Below are 21,617 nucleotides of genomic sequence, written 5' to 3' on the forward strand. Positions count from 1 at the left end.
AAATACATTCCATCAAGAAATCTACTTTGTCAGTTCTACTGTCAAAAATGACTCGGAATCCGATTGGTGTTCATTATCTTGTCTAAGTCACCACCTTCCACTCAGCAGCCAGGGTGATTGTCTTAAAATATAAGACTTCAAATCTTTATTTTTAAAAACTCTCCAGTAGGGGCACCTGGGTGGCTCAGTGGATTAAGGGTCTGCCTCTGGCTCAGGTCATGATCCCAACGTCCTGGGATTGAGCCCCACATCGGGCTCCCTGCTAGGCGGGAAGCCTGTTTCTCCCTCTCCCATTCCCCCTGCCTGGGTTCCTTTTCTCACTGTGTCTCTCTCTGTCAAATAAATAAATAAAATCTTTAAAAAAAAATAAAAATTCTCCAGTAGTCCACAGATAAATCCATAATACTATGACCAACTGATTACCAGTAAGGAGGCCAAGCCTGCTGAATGGAGAAATAATAGTCTCTTCAATAAACAGTGCGACGATAACTGGATAGCCTCATACAAAACAATGCAGGTGGACCCCTACCTCACACCATATACAAAAATTAACTCAAAATGGACCAAAGACCTAAATGTAAGAGCTTAAACTATTAACACTCTTAGAAGAAAAGATAGCTTTAAGTCTTCATGACCTTGGATCAGACAATGGTTTCTTAAATATGACACCAAAGCACAAGAAACAAGAGGATAAAAACCGATAAATGGGACTTCACCCAAAAATGGGTGCAAACAACCCACTAAGAAAGTGCAAAGACACCCCATAGGATGGAAGAAACTATCTGCAAATCATATCTGATGGGTTTAGTATCCAGAATATGTAAAGAACCCTTATAACTCAATAGCAAAAGAACAAATAATGCAGTTGAAAATGGGACAAAAGATTTAATAGGCATTCCTCCTAACTTATTTGAACATATACAAGTAAGTTAAACACAAAATGCCACATATTTTATGATTTTTTTCAGTTTTATTGAGATACAACAGACTTATTGACTTATACACCTGACATTGTATAAGTTTAACATATACAACAGAATTATTTGACACATGTATACTTTGCAAAATGATCACCACTGCAAGTTCGTCTCAACATAGTTATAAGTTTTTGCTTTGTGATGAGAATTTCAAAGACCTACTCTCTTCAGCAACTTTCAAACATACAATACGGTATTGTTAACTATAGTCACCAGGCTATACATCATATCCCCAGAATTCATTTATCTTATAACTGAAAGTTTGTGCCCTTTTATCATTTTCACCCATTTCCTCTACCTCCCACTCCCAGGATCCCATTTCTATGCAATGTCTCTTATAGGCCAATCCTAGATCTAAAAAGCAGATATGCGGCTATTGGGCTGGGACAAGGGGGAAACGAATGTTAATGGATATGGGATTTCATTTGGGGGTGATAAAAATGCTCTGGAATTAGACAGGAGTTATAGTTCACGTCATTGTGTACATACCAAAACCCATTTAATTGTACATTTTAAAATGGTTAAAATGGTGGATTTCATGTTATGTGAAATTTTCCCCAATAAATGCAAAACAAAACAAAATACCCAGTAAATTCTCAACTGACTCAAAGTATAAGCCAAAGTCCTCACAAATGTCTGGTATGGGCTGGCAATCAGCTTCCTCTTCCTGCAAAACCCAGCACAACACCCTCTCACTCAATTTGTCCCAGCCATAATGGTTTCTGTGATGTGGCTCCAGCACCACTAGCAACAGGACCTTTGCATATGCTGTTCTTTCTGTCTGGAATGCTCATCTCACAGGTATCCTATGACTTGCTGTTCATGGCCTTCAGGGGTTTGCTCTAATGTCATCTTACCTTTGAGACTCCCCTTGGCCTCACCCCCACCCCCACCTGGTATATCCTACCCCCTTTACCCTCCATCTTTCTCCATAGCACTTATAATTACCTAACATATTATTGATTTATTTGCTTATTGTTTCTATCATCTGTCTCCCCACACTAGAATACAAGCTCCTTGAGGGCAAGGATTTTGTTTCATTTGCCAATGTGTCACAGTGCCTGGAACAGTACCCAGCACATGGCAGGCACTCCATAAATGTATGTCACATGAATGAATGCATTACAGAATGAACACAAGGAAACTGGGGACTCTAAACTTGTCACACTAATAGAGAAAAGAAAAAAATGCATAGCTATTGATAGAGATTCTAAAAAGATATCTGATTTCTTCAGCATGTACATCTGGTCGAACACTGAATAAATAGAACTAAAAAATCCTTTAATGTGATGAGGGATGTCTGTTCTCCTAACAGACGTCATCCTTTAAGAACAACATTCTCGGGCACCTGGGTGGCTCAGTGAGTTAAGCCTCTGCCTTCGGCTCAGGTCATGATCCCAGGGTCCTGGGATCGAGCCCCACATTGGGCTCTCTGTTCAGTGGGGATCCTGCTTCCCCTTCTCTCTCTGCCTGCCTCTCTGCCTACTTGTGATCTCTGTCAAATAAATAAATAAAATCTTAAAAAAAAACCAACATTCTCATTAAAGTCAAAAACAAGACAAGAATATCCACTATCATCACTGTTTTTAAATATAACTCTAAGACGTTTAGTGAATAAGGCAATAATAATAACAATAATAATAGCTAATATATATTGGGTGCTTTTTTGGTCACTGCTCCCAGACCTAAGTGCCTTATATGTATTAATTATTTCACTACAACAGCCGAGGTCATATGAGTATGGCGCCATTACGAGGCACAAGGAAAAGTTACATGTTCTGCCCAAGGTCACACAGTTGGAAAGGAGCCCAGCTAGAATCAGAGATTCCTGATTCTGGCAGTCATTCTGTTCTAACCACTCTGTGGTACCACATCAATGAAAAATCATAAAGCTACAGATGCTGTAACACTGGAAAACAGAAAGCAACTTTATTCTCGTTCCAGATGGTATTATTGTCTACCTAGAAAACCCAACGGAATTAAGTGAGGAAACACTACCAGAAGTGATAAGAATTCAATACGGCCAGTCAAAATATGTATATACACTGATTGACAGTTTTCCTCTATTCCAGCAATAACAACTTAATATTAAGGAAAATAGATCTCATTTCCCTAAAGCAGTAATAAATGTGGAATACTTGAAAATAAGCCTGACATGAAATGGAAAGGATCTGTGTAAAAAAAAAAAAAAAAGTACAAAAGTTCACTGAGGACCTAATTAAAAATGTTGAATGGAGAGAAGTTCTTTGTTCATGAATGGAGTGACTCAGTATTATAAAGATGTCAAATGTCCCCCAAATTAATTCTGGAGTCACTAAAATTCAAATAAAAACACCTATTGTACTTTTGGAAACATCTAAAAATTAAATTGGTGAATATAAAGGCATTGTGACAGAAGAAGGAAGGGCCGCATCTGAAATTGTATTCCACATGAATAATATTTCAGACATGGGGATGCCAATTCCAGAGTAAAGAGATCAATGGGACAAAATGAAATGAGAACATAAGAACGGTCCTACGCTGCACCATCCAATATGGTGGCCACTTGCCATCTTGGTTCCCGAGAACTTGACATGGCTAGTGTCACATGTTGAAATGATAATATTTTGGATATACTGCCTTCAATAAAATATATTACAAAAATAAACTTTAACTGTTATCTTTTTTCACTTTTTAAAATATGGCTACTAGAAAATTTAAAATCACGGTTGTGGTTTGTATTACATTTCTATCATACAGAACTGGTCTCAAGTATAAAAAAAAATGTAGTGTATTATTGTCTAAAGATAAAAGTTAGCATAGGCATTTTACTTTACTTTTTATTTTTTCAAGTTTTTATTTGAAATCCGATTAGTTAATATACAGTGTAATATTAGTTTCAGGAGTGGAATTTAGTGATTCTTCACTTACAACACAATAAGTGCCCTCCTTAATACCTATCTCCCATTAACCCAACCCTCTGCCCAACACAGGCATTTTTAAAAAATATTTAATTTATTTATTTATTTGACAGAGGTCATAAGTAGCAGAGAGGCAGGCGGAGGGGAGGGGAAGCAGGCTCCCTGCTGAGGAGAGAGCCTGATGCAGGGCTCGATCCCAGGACCCTGAGATCATGACCTGAGCTGAAGGCAGAGGCTTAACCCACTGAGCCACCCAGGCGCCCCCAACATAGGCATTTTAAAAAATATTTTACTAATTTATTTGAGAGAGAGAGAGTGGGAGAGCACAAGCAGGGGGAGTGGCAGAGGGAGAGAGAGAAGCAGGCTCCCCAAAGAGCAGGGAGCCCAACATGGGGCTCCATCCCAGGACCCCGGGATCATGACCTGAGCCAAAGGCAGACATTTAACCTACTGAGCCACCCAGGTGCCCCTCAGCATAGGCATTTTAAATGAGGGGAAGATACATTAATGAAATGCTTGAAGAATTACGGAGTGACTATGGGGGCAGGAGAAATAGTTTTGATATGTTAGGCTGTATGCTGAAATTCCAGATAAACTGAAAACTGAAGTAATAAAAGTACTAGAAGAAAATGTAAATGAATATTTACAAAAACTGGAGGGATGAGAAGAGCACCCCAAAATGAAAAATGGAAAAAAAAAAAAAGGTCTTGATGAATTTGCCTATATAAAATACCAAAGTTTTCAATATTGTCAAGTAACATAAAAAACACAATTGAATGTCACACGGAACACGAGAAGATATCTGCAACCAATGCGACAAATCCTTACCTTATAAAGAGCTCTTATAAATCAGTAAGAAAAAGAACACTCCAATAAGAACATGTGCCAATTACACGAACAGCCAATTTACAAAAGGAGAAACAGAAATGAGAAAGATTCCTCGTAAAAAAAGAAATTCTATCTTAGTAGTAATCAAAGAAATGCAAATTAAAATAGCGATTGCCGAGGATCAAAAAAGCATAATATATAATGTTGGCAATGAGTGCTGTCATATCCCTATGCAACTCCAAATTGGTATGATCTTTCTGGAGGCCAATTTGGCAATACGTACAAAAGGTTCCAAAATGTGCTCACGCTATTTCTAGGAATTGATCGTCAGAAACTAATCGGAGACGTTCACACAAAAATACAAGTATGAGTTTCCTGCATTGTTGTTCATAATCAGGAGAGACAGGCAACCATCTCCACGCTCCATAGCGAAAGCCTCCTTGAGTACGTCCAGCACTGCCATAGGGTAGAATTTTTTCAACAGCTATTGGAAGAAACTTCGACAGAGAATATACCTCTACCTCCTGTCCTGTCCCAAATTCCTCAAAATGGCAAAGATTCCTTTTTTTTTTTTTTTTAAGATTTATCTATTTATTTGACAGAGAGAGACACAGGGAGGGAGGGAACACCAGCTGGGGGAGTGGGAGAGGAGGAAGCAGGCTCCCCGCTGAGCAGGGATCCTGATATGGGGCTCCATCCCAGGACCCTAAGACCTGAGCTAAAGGCAGACGCCTAATGACTGAGCCACCCACGGGCCCCACGGCAAAGATTTCTTAAGAAAAATATCTGAAAGAGCTCTGGAAAGCAACAAAGAAGACGGTCAGTGGGTAGAATATTTGCAGAACTCTGGGAAGTTAGGAAGGAAGGGAACAGACCGTAGGATGAAAAGGACTGGGGGGAAGTCGTCCCAAACACACAAGACTGTGGCAAAGGCAGGGTAGCTCGTGGAGTCACCAGACCCAGGGGACAGGCTGCTGCGAGTCACAGTGATGGAGAATTTCTGCTGGACCAGAAAAACATTGCCACTGGACCGCTAAAGTAAAGAAGCTATTCTAATAGGAAGAACGTATATTTGTTGGTACGTATTCACTCATATGCACTGAGAAAACTGTACAGACACAGGCTTTCAGGGGCTAGGTTACAGCCAATTGTTAACCTTCCTTTTTGCTCTTCGGGGTTTTCCAAGTTTTCTGCGCTGAGTACATATCAATATCACAGTTAGAAAACAATAGATGAGTATTTTTAAATAAAGAAGCAAAAAAATGAAAACAAAGAGAACTTGACATTTTTCTGTAAGAACATAACTACAGTCTTATTAGTTTTCTTTTGAGTTACTACAGTAACGTCCTGGCTGGTTTCCCAGACTCTGGTCAGCTGAAGATTGTTACCATCTCCTACTCCCTGCTTAATACCCTTCCATGGCTCCCTACTGCTGATGTTCAAGTCCAGATCTAGAGGCATGTGGGGCCTTCACCATTCTTCACTTCTCCCACTACCCACTGGCTATTTGCTATTTCCTGAAGGTTCCACACATCTTCCATCTCTATTTCTGGCCCCTGTCGCCCTGGCACTATCCAACCCCGGCAGGTAGGCCTTGAGTGCGGGGCGGGGGGTGGAGACCACAGCCAGAAGGTACCAGAATAGCTTTGGGGACTTGCACACTCCAAGAGGCCCTGTCAGCCAAGAGGCCCAGCTGAAACAAAGCATCCTAGGATACTTCAGCTGGAGCAGGTATGGAAGGACGGTTCAGAATCTGAGAAAGTAATAAGAATTTAATGTGGAGTCCCATGGCAAACATTGCAGGGAACCACAAGGAGCTCTCCTTGAGACATGAGTTGGTCTGATCTACATATCCACCTCCTTGCTTCTGGGGTGCGGGGTGGGGTGGGGATTCTGGCCCTGGCTGGTGGCCTCCTCTTCACAAGGGCGGGCACAAACCTGGGTTTACACCTCTGCCCACCACCTCGTGGCTGTAAGCCCTTGGCCAAGTGACTTCATCCTTCCTGAGTCTACAAAACAGCGCTCGCCATGTGCAGGGTAACCGAAAGTCATCACCTGCGTGCACACCCCCCACGACCCCCTAAATGGCAGAGATGATGTTATAATTCCATTTTCCCACCCCAAAGGTTCTGCTTCACGGGGCTAGAGTCATGCTTTGGGAACCAAACTCAGGGGCTATGTAGGCGGCTCTAGGGAGTGTCCCCAGTGAATGCTCTGAGGCGGCTGTGGATCACAGGACCCCCCACCCCGAGACCTCTAGGATCTCCTTCTAGGCCCTCACTCACCCCTGTGCTCCAAGGATCCCCGTGGCTGGGAGGGGGGTGTGTTTATCTGCTCTCAGAGCCCAGGTGAGCTGAAAGAGTGGCCTTCTCCCCAGCCCTCGATGAACCCTGTTCCCACAGCCAAGCCTCCTGTCCTCTCAAAGCAGGCTCCAGGCAACTCCTTTCTTGTAAGTGTCGGGGTGTATGCGGTAGAAGGGTGCTCAGCTCTGGGAACCTGGTATGGAGTGTTAGGGAGGAAGCATCCTCCCTAGGGGGGATAGAACACCACCACTGGGATGGCAGGAGCCCTACAAACCACAGGCCCTGACTGGGGGTGGTTCTCACGCACGTGCTCCGCAGGGATGGGCAGGGCAGAACACCCACTGGCGGGCTGCACTGTCCCTGAGGACACTCTCAGGAAGGAAGAAGTGTCGCTTGAACCCTAGAGTCTGTCCCATGGAGCTTCAGCCTGAGAAGGCTGAAGGTCTTCAAGTTCAGTCCTTGACCTTGAGCTTCTCCCATTAAATATCTGCCCTGGACCGGGCCCCTGAGGAAAACCCTGTGATTACCAGCAAAGCCAGTCCTACCCTCCACCCCTCACCCCCTGCTGTCTGTTAAATGAACAAGCAGCTGGATGGGTTTCATCCATCCCAGTAGTCCCCAAGTTTCAGTTCCTCCTGTCCCCCCTTAGAGGTAATTTCACCACCCAGGTGCTTGTGAGATGAGTTTCTTTCCTTTGAACAGCCTCACCTTTTTTTTTTTTTTAAGATTTTTAAAAATTTTTATTTATTTGACAGAGAGAGACGGAACACAAGCTGGGGGAGTGGGGGAGGGAGAAGCAGGCTCCCCAACGAGCAAAGAGCCCGATGCAGGGCTTGATCCCAGGACCCTGAGATCATGACCTGAGCTGAAGGCAGAGGCTTAACAACTGAGCCACCCAGGCGCCCCAGAGAGCCTCACTTTTTAAATGAGGTTCCCATTCTCAACAATAAAGTCAATGAAGGGAGGTTTTGATGAGGTCGTCATCTTTCCCCCCTGGTAGATAATAACATAAACAGGCAGCTACTAAAATTGTACAAAAATCCTATTATATACACACACCCTGGAAAATAATGGACCCCCCAGATGCCAAAGAGGCTGCCACCAACAGCCGTGTCGGTGTGGGCAGGAGGATTTGGAGCCGTCCCTGCTGGCTGGCCCGCAGGCCAGGGCCCTCCCGGAGCTGGAGGTAAGAGCCCAGAGAAGGAAAGGACGTTTCTTGCCTAGGGGCAGACAGCCGATCATCTAAAAGCATTAGCAAGTTTTCAGATAAAAGTGGGGGCACAGGATGGGGCCCTAGGACCATCAGGATTAGAATCTGATCTGTCAGGAGTCCCCTCCTGCCTCCTAATGACGGAAGATCTGCAGCTGTGTGGGCGGCCCAGGTGACCCTGCAGCCTGGAGGGAGGCCAAGGACAGAGAGCAGAGGTGCTGCAGGCCTTCCAGCACGCCTGGCCGTTTCTCAGATAACACAGGCCTAGGAGCACAGTGGCCTCAGCTGCCGGCAGCCCATTCCTCCAAGACAGGGGTTCGAAAACTCCAGCAGCTTGGGCCCCACCCCAGAGGGTCTGATTCAGGGTGGCTGGCGGGGGGTGCGGGGGCGCTCCAAACTGCTTTTCTAGGTGGCAGTGACAGTGACATGATGCTGCTGGTCCAGGACAGTACCTTAGAGGATGCGATTACCCGACCCTGGTGAGACAGCACTCCGAAGTGTCGAGCACTCAGAATGAACATCGCAGGATGACACAGCCAAGAAAAATGACTCAAACTACAATGCATGCATTCCAATGCCCAGCATCAATGCCACCCAGAAGTGACCACGAGGCGGATCCCTGGCCACTGCTGGTTCCAGGGGCTGGCCCCGAACATTCCAGTGAGATCTCTGGGAGAAATCTACACCACGGAACAATGCCACATCCAAAAAAAGACCCAGCTGAGAAACGACAGAAATGGCTTGGCTGCGTTCTGTGGGCGTGGGACTTGCTGACTATGCCAGCTCCTCCCTTCCCAACCGTCCCTGTGACAAGCTAGGGGCAGGGGTCTCCCTGCATCGCTCCCATCCCATCTCACCATCCTGGGTGCAGGCAGACTGAGGGCCACAGGAAAGAAAATCACTGCATTTGCCCCCAAGAAGCTGGCCCCTGGGTTAGAGTCATGGACTGAAATCCCTGCTGAGCGTTTGGCCTCGTGTCAGGCAGCGTGCCGGGTGAGGGGACAGAGAGCTCGGCCTGGCTCTCATCCACAGGGGCTCTGGGGCCAGTGGTGCTGGGTGCTGGGCGAAGAAGCAGATGGCGATCTGCGCTGCCCTGGGCAAGGAGCAGGTACAGAGGGCAGCCTGCAGCGGAGGGAGGTGTGGGGAGCACGGAGAGAGCACGTGTCGTCCTGCCTGGGGAGGAAGGCTGGACAGGTGTGGGGGAGGATGTTCCTGCAGAGAGAAGCCTGCATGGAGGTGTGGCTGCCGCAGAGGGGGAAGGGACTGAGGGTGACAGAGGAGGTGGCCTCGGGGGACCACGGAGGGGCTCTCCAGCCAGGCCAAGGAGTTCATTCCCGCTAAGGGCAGCAGATGCCTATTAAGGCTGGTTCCTGAATTAGATGCAAGCACGACGTTCCTGTCTTTCGCTGCAGGAGTGTCCCCCCTGCCAGTGACTGCTCCGTAAGAAAAACTACCTTTAGAGGAGGTGACCAGAGAGACCCCTTAGGTGGGGCAGCCAGGGGTTTGGCAAGCCCGGAAGGCTTCCAAGGGCCCGGTGGGGCTGTGGAGGGCTGAAAGGGCTGGTGCTTTCAGCAGGAGGAGCTCTGCAGATGGTGCCCTTTCAGGGCTGGGCAGATCAAGGGCCTCGGAGGATCCCAACCCTCAGGGGAGGTCTCTGGTATGGAAAGGTCAGCCCCGGAAGCGCTGAGATCACTGAGGACCAGCAGCGGGGCAGGGAGTCTCAGAGCCTGCTTGGAGGGCGTGCAGGATGGGAGCCACGCAGCCACACAGCTGGGCTCCTGAGGGGGGTGGAGGGCAGCCGAAGCCTACAGAGCCAGATTCGAGATGATCAGAAAAATAACAGCCACCTTTGCTTGGTGCTGCTTATGAGCCAGGCACATCCCTCAACACTCTGAAGTTTCTAGACACAGTTCATCCTCACTACCACCCGAAGAGTTAGGTACTCTTATTAGCCCCATTTTCAAGATGAAGACATTGAGGCACAAAGAGGGGAAGTAATTCTCGTGGCCACGCCCCTGGGACTGGCAGGAACGGGGTCAAAGACCAGACCTCTCCTCACAAATTCTTTGAGCTCAGAGAGATCATTGAAGTCAACCGGCGCTACTCCCTTATCTCATAGAAGGGGAAACGGAAGTCTGGAGAGACTAATTCATCCACGGTGCTTAGCTGGCTAGCCGTGTCATGGAACTGGGAAACTAAAGAATAACTTGGTGAAGACGGTTTCGTAGACCACAGCTGCAGGAACTTGGGGGGGAGAGGCCCGATCACCCCCCCCCACCCCCCGCTGCTGTCTGCTGGTTGCCAGGGCAGCCATGCTCACTGCCTTCTTCTCCACCCCAAGCCCTGCCTCCATCCTGTGCCTGCCACGCCCACGAGGATGTCCCACAGCCCTCTGGTCTCTCACCTCCTCATCCCCAGTTCCAGTGACCTCTACCTCCACTCCACTTCAGCCGTTCACCCAGACCCAGGGCTGGGCCCCTCAATCCCGACGTCCTTCCTCCAGTTCTGACCACGCCTCCCACCCTTCCAGCTCCCTCAAGCTTCCCAGAGACTTCCAGAGCTCCACTTCCTCCAAGCCCACGGGCCATCTGTCTGCTCATCCCTCTCCATCCGGGGCCCTGTGGAGCACCCACTCAGCAGCACCCTCCATCTTCATCACCCGCCCCCACCACTGTCTTCCACCTGGCAGAGCCCCGGCGCCGGGCCCAGGCCACTCTCCACCTTCTCCACCCTGCCGCACCAGTGTCCCGGTCACAGGTCACAGCACCCACCAAACACGCGGCCTGTAGACCGGGGCTACTCTGACAGCACTGGCCCCCGCCGCGAGAGGGCGCCATTTCCCACCCTGAACTCCTGACCGCGCAGTCTGGGAACTAGGTTGACGTTGAGGGCTCATTGAAACCACCTGGGGAGCTCGCACAGGCTCTAATGCCCGAGGTCATCCGATGTAATGAGATTGTTCTGGGGGATGACCCAAGTATCAGGCTTTTAAAGAGCTCCCCAGGTGATTCTAAAATGCCCCTATCCCCACGGGGCAACACTACTCGGCTGAATGAAGAAACAAACTACTGATACAGGGAAACGTCAAAAACATTATGGGAAATAAAAGAAGCGAGACACAGAAAAGTCCATGTTATATAATTCTATTTATATGGAATTTCCAAAACGGGCAAAAGGAGGGAGCAAGCCAACGAACCCGGGGCCGGGGGTGGGTCTAACTAGAGACAGCACAAGGGAATTTGTGGAGGGATGTGGGGGTTCGAACACTGGGTTGCGGCGATGGCCGCATAACTGTATCTGAAAATATGAACTTTACTGAGGATAACTGAACTGTGGGCTAACAATGGATGAACTGTATGGTGTACAAATTATATCCCAGGAAAGCTGTTCAAAGTGGGGGCAGAGGGGGAACCCGATGTATTAAAAAAAAAAAAAATTCCCGGTGATTCCAATGAGCAGCCAGAACCCAGCAAAGGAGTCCTCACACCACTGACCCCAAGGCCACGTCCACTCCTCCCTGGCCCTCCACAGCCCAGGGCCCATGCCCACCACACACCCTGGCACAGCACAGGCCACATTATTATCCTTTGAGTGAAGGGATAAGCATTCCTAGAGTTTGTCGAAGGAATCAGTGAAGGAGAGGATGTCCACTCAATGAGCACTTACTATGCAGACGTCTTTCATTCCCTCGTTTGACCTCTCTCATCGCCGAGTCCCTGTGAGGTCGGGATAAATATCCCCGTTTACACAAAGATCTCACTGAGATGAAGTGTACTGCTCGTGGCCACACAGCCCTCGCCTGGCAGAGCTGGGCCTAGAGATTAGCCTGCTTGATACCAAATTCTTCCCTCTTTCTCAATGCATTTAAGTCTTAGCTGCAGAGAGGGCAGGGCCCATGCAAGCTCTATCTTTTCAGCCACCAGTGTTCACTAGGGAGCCTTGTTTGTCTCAGCAGCAGCTATAGATCCCATATAACCGAGTCAACAAGGTGAAGGAAATTGTCTGGGTCCACACAGCCCTTGCTTGGCAAAGTGAGATCTGGAGACGGGCCCCATCCGATCGATCCAAGTCCGAGGCAGCCTCTGGGTACCATACACTAGGTAGGATGCCTCTCCAGACACAGGAGCGGCCAGCCCCAAGGTGGGATGGCTCTCAGCCCTGCACCCCTTCCAGTCCCAGTGTAATAAGCTTCTGGGATTAAGCTTCTCCCCCACCCCAGCCCTCTCCAACCTCAGGACTGTCTTCATTTGATCATCTTTCCAGTGCACCAGTTCAGAACAGAAGAGCTTGACGCTGCTGATCGGCCAATTTCATAAAAGGAATGCAGTTTCCCTCACACTCATGAAAAGCTGTTAGCCCCTGGAGAGTGTCCAGAGCTGCCCGCCAGCGATGCAGCCCAGACATTGGGAGAGGGGTGCCAAAGCCCTTGGGCACACAGAGGAGTCAGCTGGGCTGAGAGATTTAAATCGAGAGGGGTCCTTGCCAGCAACACCACCAAGCAACATCCTGTCCTCAGAGAAGAGGTTTCCCACTGAGATGCCCTGAAACCACAGTGGAGGGCCCTAACACAGCCATGCAGGGATGGAGATGTGCTCCCAGACTGTTGCCACTCGACCCCATCGAGGACAGCATAATGGAGGTGGCAGTGGGGGGTCGGGCAGGCAGCCGACCCTTTATCAGCATGTGTCCTGGAGGAAAAGACCCACCACCCTCTGCAGACTTCAGTTTCCTTATCTGTAAAATGGGAGCATAAACCCTCCCTACCGGGCTGCTGGCTGTGAGAGCGTTTGGGAATGTATAAAACATCAACCATGTCGGGACGAACAATTTAACTTCTTTGGTGTCTTTCAAACCTCCATAGTTACAAGCAGTTCCCATGTGACAAAAGGAAGTTATAAATGGACAGGTTTCCCTGCAGTGGGAGTCGGGATCCCGGGATTCAGTCTGGACTTTTCTGTGAATAACCTTTCATGACTTCAGAGGGCTTTGAAACCCAGACCTTTGTCCCTTCCCCTCTCTGGGTCTCGGTGTTTCACTTCTATACAATGAAAAGGTTGGAGGAGGCGTCCCTAATGGTCCCTCCCGCTGACAGCCAAAGACTGTTGGAAACAAGAAGATCTCTCCACGTCACTGCCGGGTCCACTGTCAATATGGGGTCACAGGATCGGGCGTCCCCACCCTCACCATCAACCTGCTTGACACTCATTTTTGAGCACTGGTCACCGCTCTAAAGAAGGCAGCCTTCTAGCCTTCTGAGGAGTTTGGCAAGGAGTCCCTGCCACTGCAGGTCCCGTTTACCTTATGCCTGTCCCTGGGGACTGAGAAACAGAGACGTGGGAAGACCAGGACCTGCCTTGCCTGGGAAAAGCCTGCCTGGTTTGGATAAGCACAGACCGCGGGGCCAAACACTCCTGCTTTTCAAGCGCCTCCAAAACATCCCTCCCTGTGCATGAACTTTCCAGCTTACACAGCTCTTTCAAATCCAGGACTGATTTTGGCAAGAACTGCAGGGAAGGCATGGGAAGGGCTACTGTCCCCATTTTACAGGGCAGGAGACCACAGCTCGGAGAAGTGAGGTGACTTCTCCAAGGTTGCACGGCCAATGCATGGAGCCGGCTCTGCTTCCCACGGGAGAGGTGAGGCGGAGCCTCAGAGAGTAAGTGTGGAGCTGAAGTGGGGAGAGGTGTGGTGACTCCCAGCCCTGCTCTGCACCCACCCTCCTGCACACACAAGTCTCCCCACCCCCCGCTGCCACAAGGGGTGAGTTTTCCGAGACTCCTCCCACCGAGGTCCACCTGAACACCCAACTCCCATGTTCTCCCCACACAGCTCCCAATGTTTCCTCGGGCTGCTGAGCACATGTGGAATGGCTTGCCTTGCTGGGATGCTCTGAACAGCCAGAGCACACTGTGGGAGAAAAAAGGAAAGTAGGAGCTCCAGCGAGAACGGGATAGGAGGCAAGAGATCATTTTGCACTCACCCAACTAGGGAAAACTTTTTAAACATTGCTAATATCACAGTTAGTAAAGAAGTGTGGAAATGTGGATTTTCAAACATTGCTGGTGGGACGAGGACTCAGAACAGCCTTCCTGGAGGTCAGTTTGTTGCAATATTTTAAAGGACCCAATAATTCCGCCTCTAGAAATCTACTGAGAAGATGCACATCGAGACAGGAAGATACTGGCTGTGATATCAAAAAGCTGGACACATCCAATAAATTACCACTTATCTGTCTGACAGAACACCATGACCCATTAATAGGAATGTGGTCTATCAAGATCTCTATGATCTGTAGTGAAGTGAGAAAAACAACACATACAGTATGAAGTCATTGGGCTTAAACAAATATACGGAGAAAGTTCTGGGCAGATGAACAGTAAACGGAAATCAAGGGTTCACTTGGGAGAGAAAGAGGGATTTAGAGGGATCGAGCAAAGGAACATATTTTTTTACTATCCATACCCAACTTTTTTTCTTTTTTGGCAAAAACAAAATAAACCCTGAAACACTGTGTATGATGTATGCATGTAAGCCATTAAAATGAACTGCCAAAGAAAACCCCCAACAAACCCACCAGTCCACGGTGACACCAGAGCCTTCGTTCCAAGCCAGCCCCTCCCCAAACTCGCCTCACAGCAGAGACGTTCTTGGTGGCTCATCATGATTTGGGGGGAGGGGGGGTCCACTGGGCGTCAGTAATGAGGACAGCAGACCTACAGGTGCAGTCAGGGAATGAGCTGCACGATTTAGCCGGGAGGCATGACAGAAGGGAAGGCTTCACTCCTGAGCTACGTGGGATGGATGGGTTCACCTGCCCCGTGCCCAGATTCCTCAGCCACTAGCTCTCTCTTGTCCCTGGCGTTTCAGCTCTGAGCCTGCTCCTAAAAGCAGGCGTAAGGGTCCTATGACGTTACCCGTCCCTGCTAAAGCCACGCTGCCCCCTGGAAGGAGACTGCAGCCGCCAGTCCGGTGTGGACACGTCCTCTCGGCACACATACCTCAGAGAATCTCTGCACGTCTTGGGTCAGCGTGCCCACTCGCTTCCACTGGTAATGCTTGAGCAACTTCAGGATGGCTGGGTTCACCGCGTTATCTGATGGGACAGTCCGAAAGAAGTACGGGTATTTTTTCTTATCAGCTAGGACAGGTGTGGTTGCGGCAAAGGAAAGCTGGAAAACACAAAAGAGACATCACCTTTATTGGTGCATTTCTCGGCTGTGCACCCAGGACCTACCCCAATGAAACAGAGATCCTGAGCGAGATGCGGGGAGCAAACACATGGAGCAAGGCATTTTGTTAAAGCCTTTTTGTTGGGAAAGCGATACATTATAATTGAAGAGAAGGTTTTCAAAAATGCCAAATAAGGAGAAAGAAGGAACAATGTGGACCAATCATTTACTCCTCGCCAATGAACCACCATTGATGCAGTTTATTTCCTTCTGGTCCTTTTTCCATGCACAGTGATTTTTTTAAGAAAGAGATTTTTGAAATCACTCTATGTACACAATTGAACCCCTTCCTTAACACTATCCCACAAGGCTTGAAACCATCTTGTTAAAAAGAAACTCCTTGCAAACATTTTAATAGCTGTGTAATACTCCAGCATAGGAACGTACCATAATTTACTGAATCATCTCTAATTTGGGGGCATTTAGACTGTTTGCAATTTGTCATTATTGTCATGTTATTCTAAAAGCGTCTTTGTGCAAACCATCTTTTTTCTACATTTTAGGCTATTTCTGTAGGATAGAGTCCGTGATATAAAATCTCCCACATAAAGGAGATGAGGTTTTGAAGACTTAATATTTATCCCCCCTCCCCAAATTATGTCAATTTACACACCCACTAGCCAGGTATAATTAGAGGGCCAATGTCACCACAGTCTTACCAACAGAGAGAAATAAAACATGTCTCTCTATAATTTTATAATGGTTTATCACTAAAAAAATGAATCATATTGCATTCATGGGTTATGCATAATGTTGAGCTTATTTCCATGGGATCGTAACTAGTAGTATGTTCTATTTTAGAAGTTGTTTTTTCAGGTCCTTTGTTTATTTTTTGAGTGGTATTCTAACGCTTTTCTGACTGAGTCTAATGAAGACTTTTTTTTTAAGTACAGCATCCAAACTCAGACTATTGGAGTTACTGCAAATATCCCAGTTTGTTTGCTTTTACATTGTGTGTGTGTGTGTGTGTTTTAATTGACACTCAGTAGTCAAATCTGTCTATCTTCCCCTTCATTATTCCTTCTCTTTCTTTCAAGTGCCAGTAAGTTGCTAAATCGGATTTTAATTATCTGTCTTCCAAGGCCCAGCTTAAATGTCACCTTCTCTGTAGCATTTCCTCTGATCTCTGCTCTCCCTGTCCCCCGGCCTCACCCACCGAAGGTGCTTATCACCCTGTTTGATCTTGGCTGTGTGCCGGCAGCAACATGGTATCTTATTGCTCTTCTAATTTGCATTTACATTATGAGCGGGGAATGCCTCTTCCTATGCTCAAGAGCAATCTGCAGTTTGTTCTGGAAACCGTTCACATCCTTCACCTGATTTCCAATTTGACTCTTAGTCTTTTTCTTATCAGTTGGTAGAAGTGATCTTTTATATGAACGAAACTAGCCCTTTGCAATTGAAGTTGTTAATTTCCCCCCAAGTCTGCCTTTTTTTCTTTTCATGTTTCTTATAACATCTTCTGCCATAGAGATTTTATGCGGTTGAACTTACCAATTTTTTTCCCTTTTATGTCCTCGGGTTTTGTGTTGTATTTAGAAAGGCTTTTCCCTCATTGAGACTATTAAATCATTCCTCCATAGTTTCTTTCTTTCAGTCATCTCCCAACTTCCTTCCCTCTGTTCCTCTCTTTCTTCCTCCCAACCTGCCACCCTCCTTCTTCTCCTCCTTTTTCCCTCCTTTTGTTTTTTTTAAGTTTTATGTGTGTTTTTTTTTTAGTTTATTTAATTTAATTTATTTATTTGACAGAGAGAGAGAGATCACAAGTAGGCAGAGAGGCAGGCGGCGGGGGGGGGGGGGGAGGGGAAGCAGGCTCCCCGCCGAGCAGAGGGCCTGATGTGGGGCTCGATCCCAGGACCCCGAGATGACAACCCAAGCCAAAGGCAGAGGCGCAACCCACTGAGCCACCCAGGCGCCCCTCCTTCCTTCTTTTATTTCATGTAAACCCCTGACCCAGAGAGGGCTGAAGCAAGCTCACTCTGCCTTCACAGGCTTTCTCCCTGAGCCCTTGCTGTCCCAGCAGCAGCTCTAGACCTAATACATCCCAGAGTCCAATTCCAGCATCCAGGGAAATAATATACGGGTGTCCTCAGGCCCCAGTGAAGATATTTTTTACTGCCTTTCCTGTCACCCAAGGAAGTGCTCCTTCTCCTCCCTAACACTTTCACAGAGTGAGGCAGAAGGGACCGTGTCCCTCTTCCTGGTCTGGCTCAGAGCGTAGACAACCAAGACCTAGGATCCCCGCATCTCTTGGGTGCAATCAGCAACCTCACCACATCCCATCTGCTGGAGAGGAACACAAAATATCCCATCAGCTGTCACTTGGAACTAAAGAGTACCTGTAGGAACCAGTTCCCAAGATCCTCATAGAAAGAGGGACATCATCCCAAGACTGCTAACGGCCAAGGGTAGAATGACTGTTTAGAAAAACTCTGCATAGAAGGAGCAATGGGAAGAAGAACACACAGAGAGGAAACGCTCAGCTGGACACACCGAGGAATTCTTGCATTCAGAGTTGTCCAGCAATGCAAGTAGTGAGATCCCTGAATCTGGAGGTATGCAAAAGGAGGCTGGACTATGACCTAGTGAGAATACAGAGGAGCTCCAATGTATCCGTGAGCTCCTCAAAAATTATATGAAAAAAGTCGTGTGGGCAGGTATGTGCCTATAGGTGTGCCCATTTTTTTTGAAAAGAGGATCCACAGTTTCCATCAGGTTCATCAGGAGGGTCCTGTGACCCAAACAAGGTCAGCACCCCTGCCTGCAGGTGATACTGGGGTCCCAGAATGAGGACAAGAAGTAGATGCTCTGTACAGTCCCCTTGGATGTAGCATCTGTGACTCTTCTCTCAAAATTAAAGCAACACATCAAGCCTCCCACGGACAGGAGAAGAGAAAGAGGGAGCTGTTAGAAAAATCAGGGAGTAAGTCTTCCAGGACCTTGGATGGTATATGTGCCATCCCGTCCCCCCAGATGCTTATCTGACACAATTTGGGAAATATTGGTTTTCTGATGTGATTTCTGAATCACACTCTGGTTACTACTTGATCACTATTGTCCTATCAGTTCCAGGTCCACAATTAATTGTTGCTTGAACAACCTCATATGTTTGCCCTGTAGGTAATTACAGTGGTTACTGTTCAGTGAATAAATGGCCCATTGTGTTTACAATGGGCTTGGAGTACAATCCATGCCCCCGGTCTAAATCATGTTGGGTGCAAAATATTAACTGGCACCAGTATTTTCTGCCCCATTTGAGATAATGCTCATTTTGATTAGATGGCTTGGTGTTACCTTCCCTCTGGCTTTAACCTCCTCAAACTTTCTTCTGTGGGCAAAGGCTGCAGGGAACTAGGAGCACTGCTGACTTTCAGAACTGGAGGAACCTGAGAAGTCATCTAGCTCTGGGATCATCTCTCCTGGCTGCATGGCAGAATCACTTGGGGAGATTTAAAAAAAATACAATGCCTTGGTCCCACACCAAACCAACCGAAACGTAATCTCTGCGTCTAGAGGCCAGGACTCAGGATTATTAAAAAATATTTGGCAGGTGATAACGATACACAGGGAGGGCTGAGAACCACAAATACAGCTCAACATCCCTCGTTCCGAATAAGCAGGCTAAAACCTAGAAATGGGAGACATCGAGATATTTGCCATAGCCAGTAAGAGGTAGAAGCAGGACTCCAAAGGTGGGTCTACAGGACTCCAACACCTGTGTTCTTTCTCCCCTTGAAGGCTGCCCACCTGCTTCCTATGTGCTGGCTAGCCCTCCCTCCCTCGCCCAGTCCCTCATCATCTGGAAACACCAGGCCTGCTGCTTCACGGCCAGAACTGTGATGCCCAAGCTTTCTGGGCTCTCCTTCCTTCTTTCACACAACCAAGTTCATTTCCAAACACGCTATGATTGAGGCTCTGAGTTATTGAGGCTCGGAGTTAATCCCTAACCAAGGATTTATTTCAGAGAGTACTTTTAAAATTTTATAGTTTCGTTACCATTTCTGGTTTTATTGCCCTGTTTGGAGAATTTGGCATGGAGTGTGTCTGCTTTTGGAATTTATCGAGATTTTCTTTGTGGCCTATTCTACAATCAATTTTTGTGAAAGTTCCACGGTGGCCAGAAAAGAAATGCAGTCTCAAGTTGTAAGCTATGAAAGTCTTCATCAGGTTTCTTATGTATAACAGGTATAACCAACCAGAATGACTGAGGGGGCGCCTGGGTGGCTCAGTGGGTTAAAGCGTCTGCCTTCGGCTCAGGTCATGGTCTCAGGGTCCTGGGATTGAGCCCCACATCGGGCTCTCTGCTCAGCAGGGAGCCTGCTTCCCCCTCTCTCTGTCTCTCTGCCTGCTTGTGATCTCTCTGTGTCAAATAAATAAATAAAATATTTTTTTAAAAAAAAGTAACCGAGTATCACATGTTCCATTTTTCTGTTTACTTGATCTGTCAAAGACTGGAAGCCTTGTTCAATTTTTCTCCACCGTCTCTGACAATTTCTCCATCTATTTCTACAGTTTTTATCTGCTTTGATTTTATATTACTTTGAGCATAAATGTTCATTACAATTACATTTTTATTTCTTAAGAATGTATACCCTTGCCTGGTCCCAAGAGTAGGCACTTAATAATCATTCCATGAACTGAGAATTAAAATATTTATCAAAGTAAAAAAAAAACCAAACCCTGTCATTTTATTACTTTTTTGGTCATTTTATTACTTTTTGGTTTATATTATAACATGCTTGACATTAATATTGAAATCTTTACTTTATTTCTACTTGTATTTGCCTGTCATAGAGCTGATCCTCCTTTTATTTGCATTCTATTAAGATTGTTTTAAAGTATATTTCTTGAAAAGAGCACATGGATTTTAAAGCATGTAAGCTTATTGCTGTAGTAAGTACTTGATCTTGTACTTGTTGGCAATCTTTTTTTTTTTTTTTTTTTTTTTTTTGAGAGGGAGAGAGGGGAGGCCGTGGAGAGGGGCAGAGGGAGAAGGAGAGAGAGAATCTTAAGCAGGCTCTAGGCCCAGCATGGAGCTCGACTCAGGGCTCTCTCTCACAATCCTGAGATCATGACTTGAGTAGAAATCAAGAGTCAGAGGCTTCACCGACTGAGCCACCCAGGCGCTCTGGTAGTCTTGCTCTCTTTGTATGCCTCCTGTTTGTTTCCTCTTGTTCTTTTTATGCTCACACTGTATGTCTACTCTTCTCTATTCTGGGTATATTAATCTGGCTTCTTGTTTCAAACTGCTGGGGTGTCTTTTACTATTCTGAAGAAGGGCAAATGGTTGAAATCTTGCTGAGGATGATGACCTTCTGTTGCCTTGACACATGGTTAGAATTTAGCTGGGTATAAAATTCTTGGGCTGCATTTCCCCCCTTTGAAACTACAAAGGGATGCAGAGGAGAAATCTGGGGCCAGTTTGACACTTGTTCATTTGTAGGTATCTGATGTCCTCTGCCTGGATCCCCGAAGAAGGTTTTTTCTTTATTCTTAGATTTCGAACCATTTGCCAAGCTAGATCTTGGTATGACACTCTTGATTTTATCTGAGACACTGGGAGTCCTTTAATCTATACCTTCAAGATTTTCAACTCAGAAAAATATTTCTATGCATATATAATATAAATGTAGTATTATATGTAATACTGTATTGATTTTATTATATTCATATATATTCTTGTCTTTGCTCTGGAGAGCCTCATTAGTTAGATGCTGTCTTTTCATTCTTTTCTTTTTATTTTTAAAGATTTTATTTATTTGGCAGACAGAGATCACAAGTAGGCAGAGAGGCAGGCAGAGACAGAGAGAGAGAGGAGGAAGCAGGCTTCCCACTGAGCAGAGAGCCTGATGCGGGGCTCGATCCCAGGACCCTGGGATCATGACCTGAGCTGAAGGCAGAGGCTTTAATCCACTGAGCCACCCAGGCGCCCCCTGTCTTTTCATTCTTCAATTCCGTATCGATCATAGTTCTTTCCATGATTTCATCTCTGGTTCCTTGTCCTCTACAGCTCATAAGAGCATCTCATTCTATTCCATATCTTTTATTATGGAAGGTGTGCATATTTAGTTTCGCTCATTTCTGGTAAAGCGGCTGGGTTACTCATGGTCCCAACAGCAGGGCACAAGTTCTTTCTTCCTCATATCCTGGCCAATAATTGGTATTATCTC

General features: G+C 46.7%; 1 protein-coding gene across 1 annotated transcript in view; it reads right to left on the minus strand.

Annotated features, from left to right (window-relative positions):
* Positions 1-21,617, minus strand: part of GABBR2 (gamma-aminobutyric acid type B receptor subunit 2) — a gene marked incomplete at its 5' end in the record, with an annotated part of 339,283 nt that overhangs the window by 187,746 nt on the left and 129,920 nt on the right. Inside the window, one exon of the mRNA XM_080820587.1 lies at positions 15,217-15,387. Coding sequence (XP_080676713.1) covers positions 15,217-15,387 — 171 coding nt within the window. The remainder of the gene's footprint in view (positions 1-15,216; positions 15,388-21,617) is intronic.

Source organism: Martes martes (assembly GCF_963455335.1).
Source record: "Martes martes genome assembly, chromosome: 12".
Lineage (NCBI taxonomy): Eukaryota > Metazoa > Chordata > Mammalia > Carnivora > Mustelidae > Martes > Martes martes.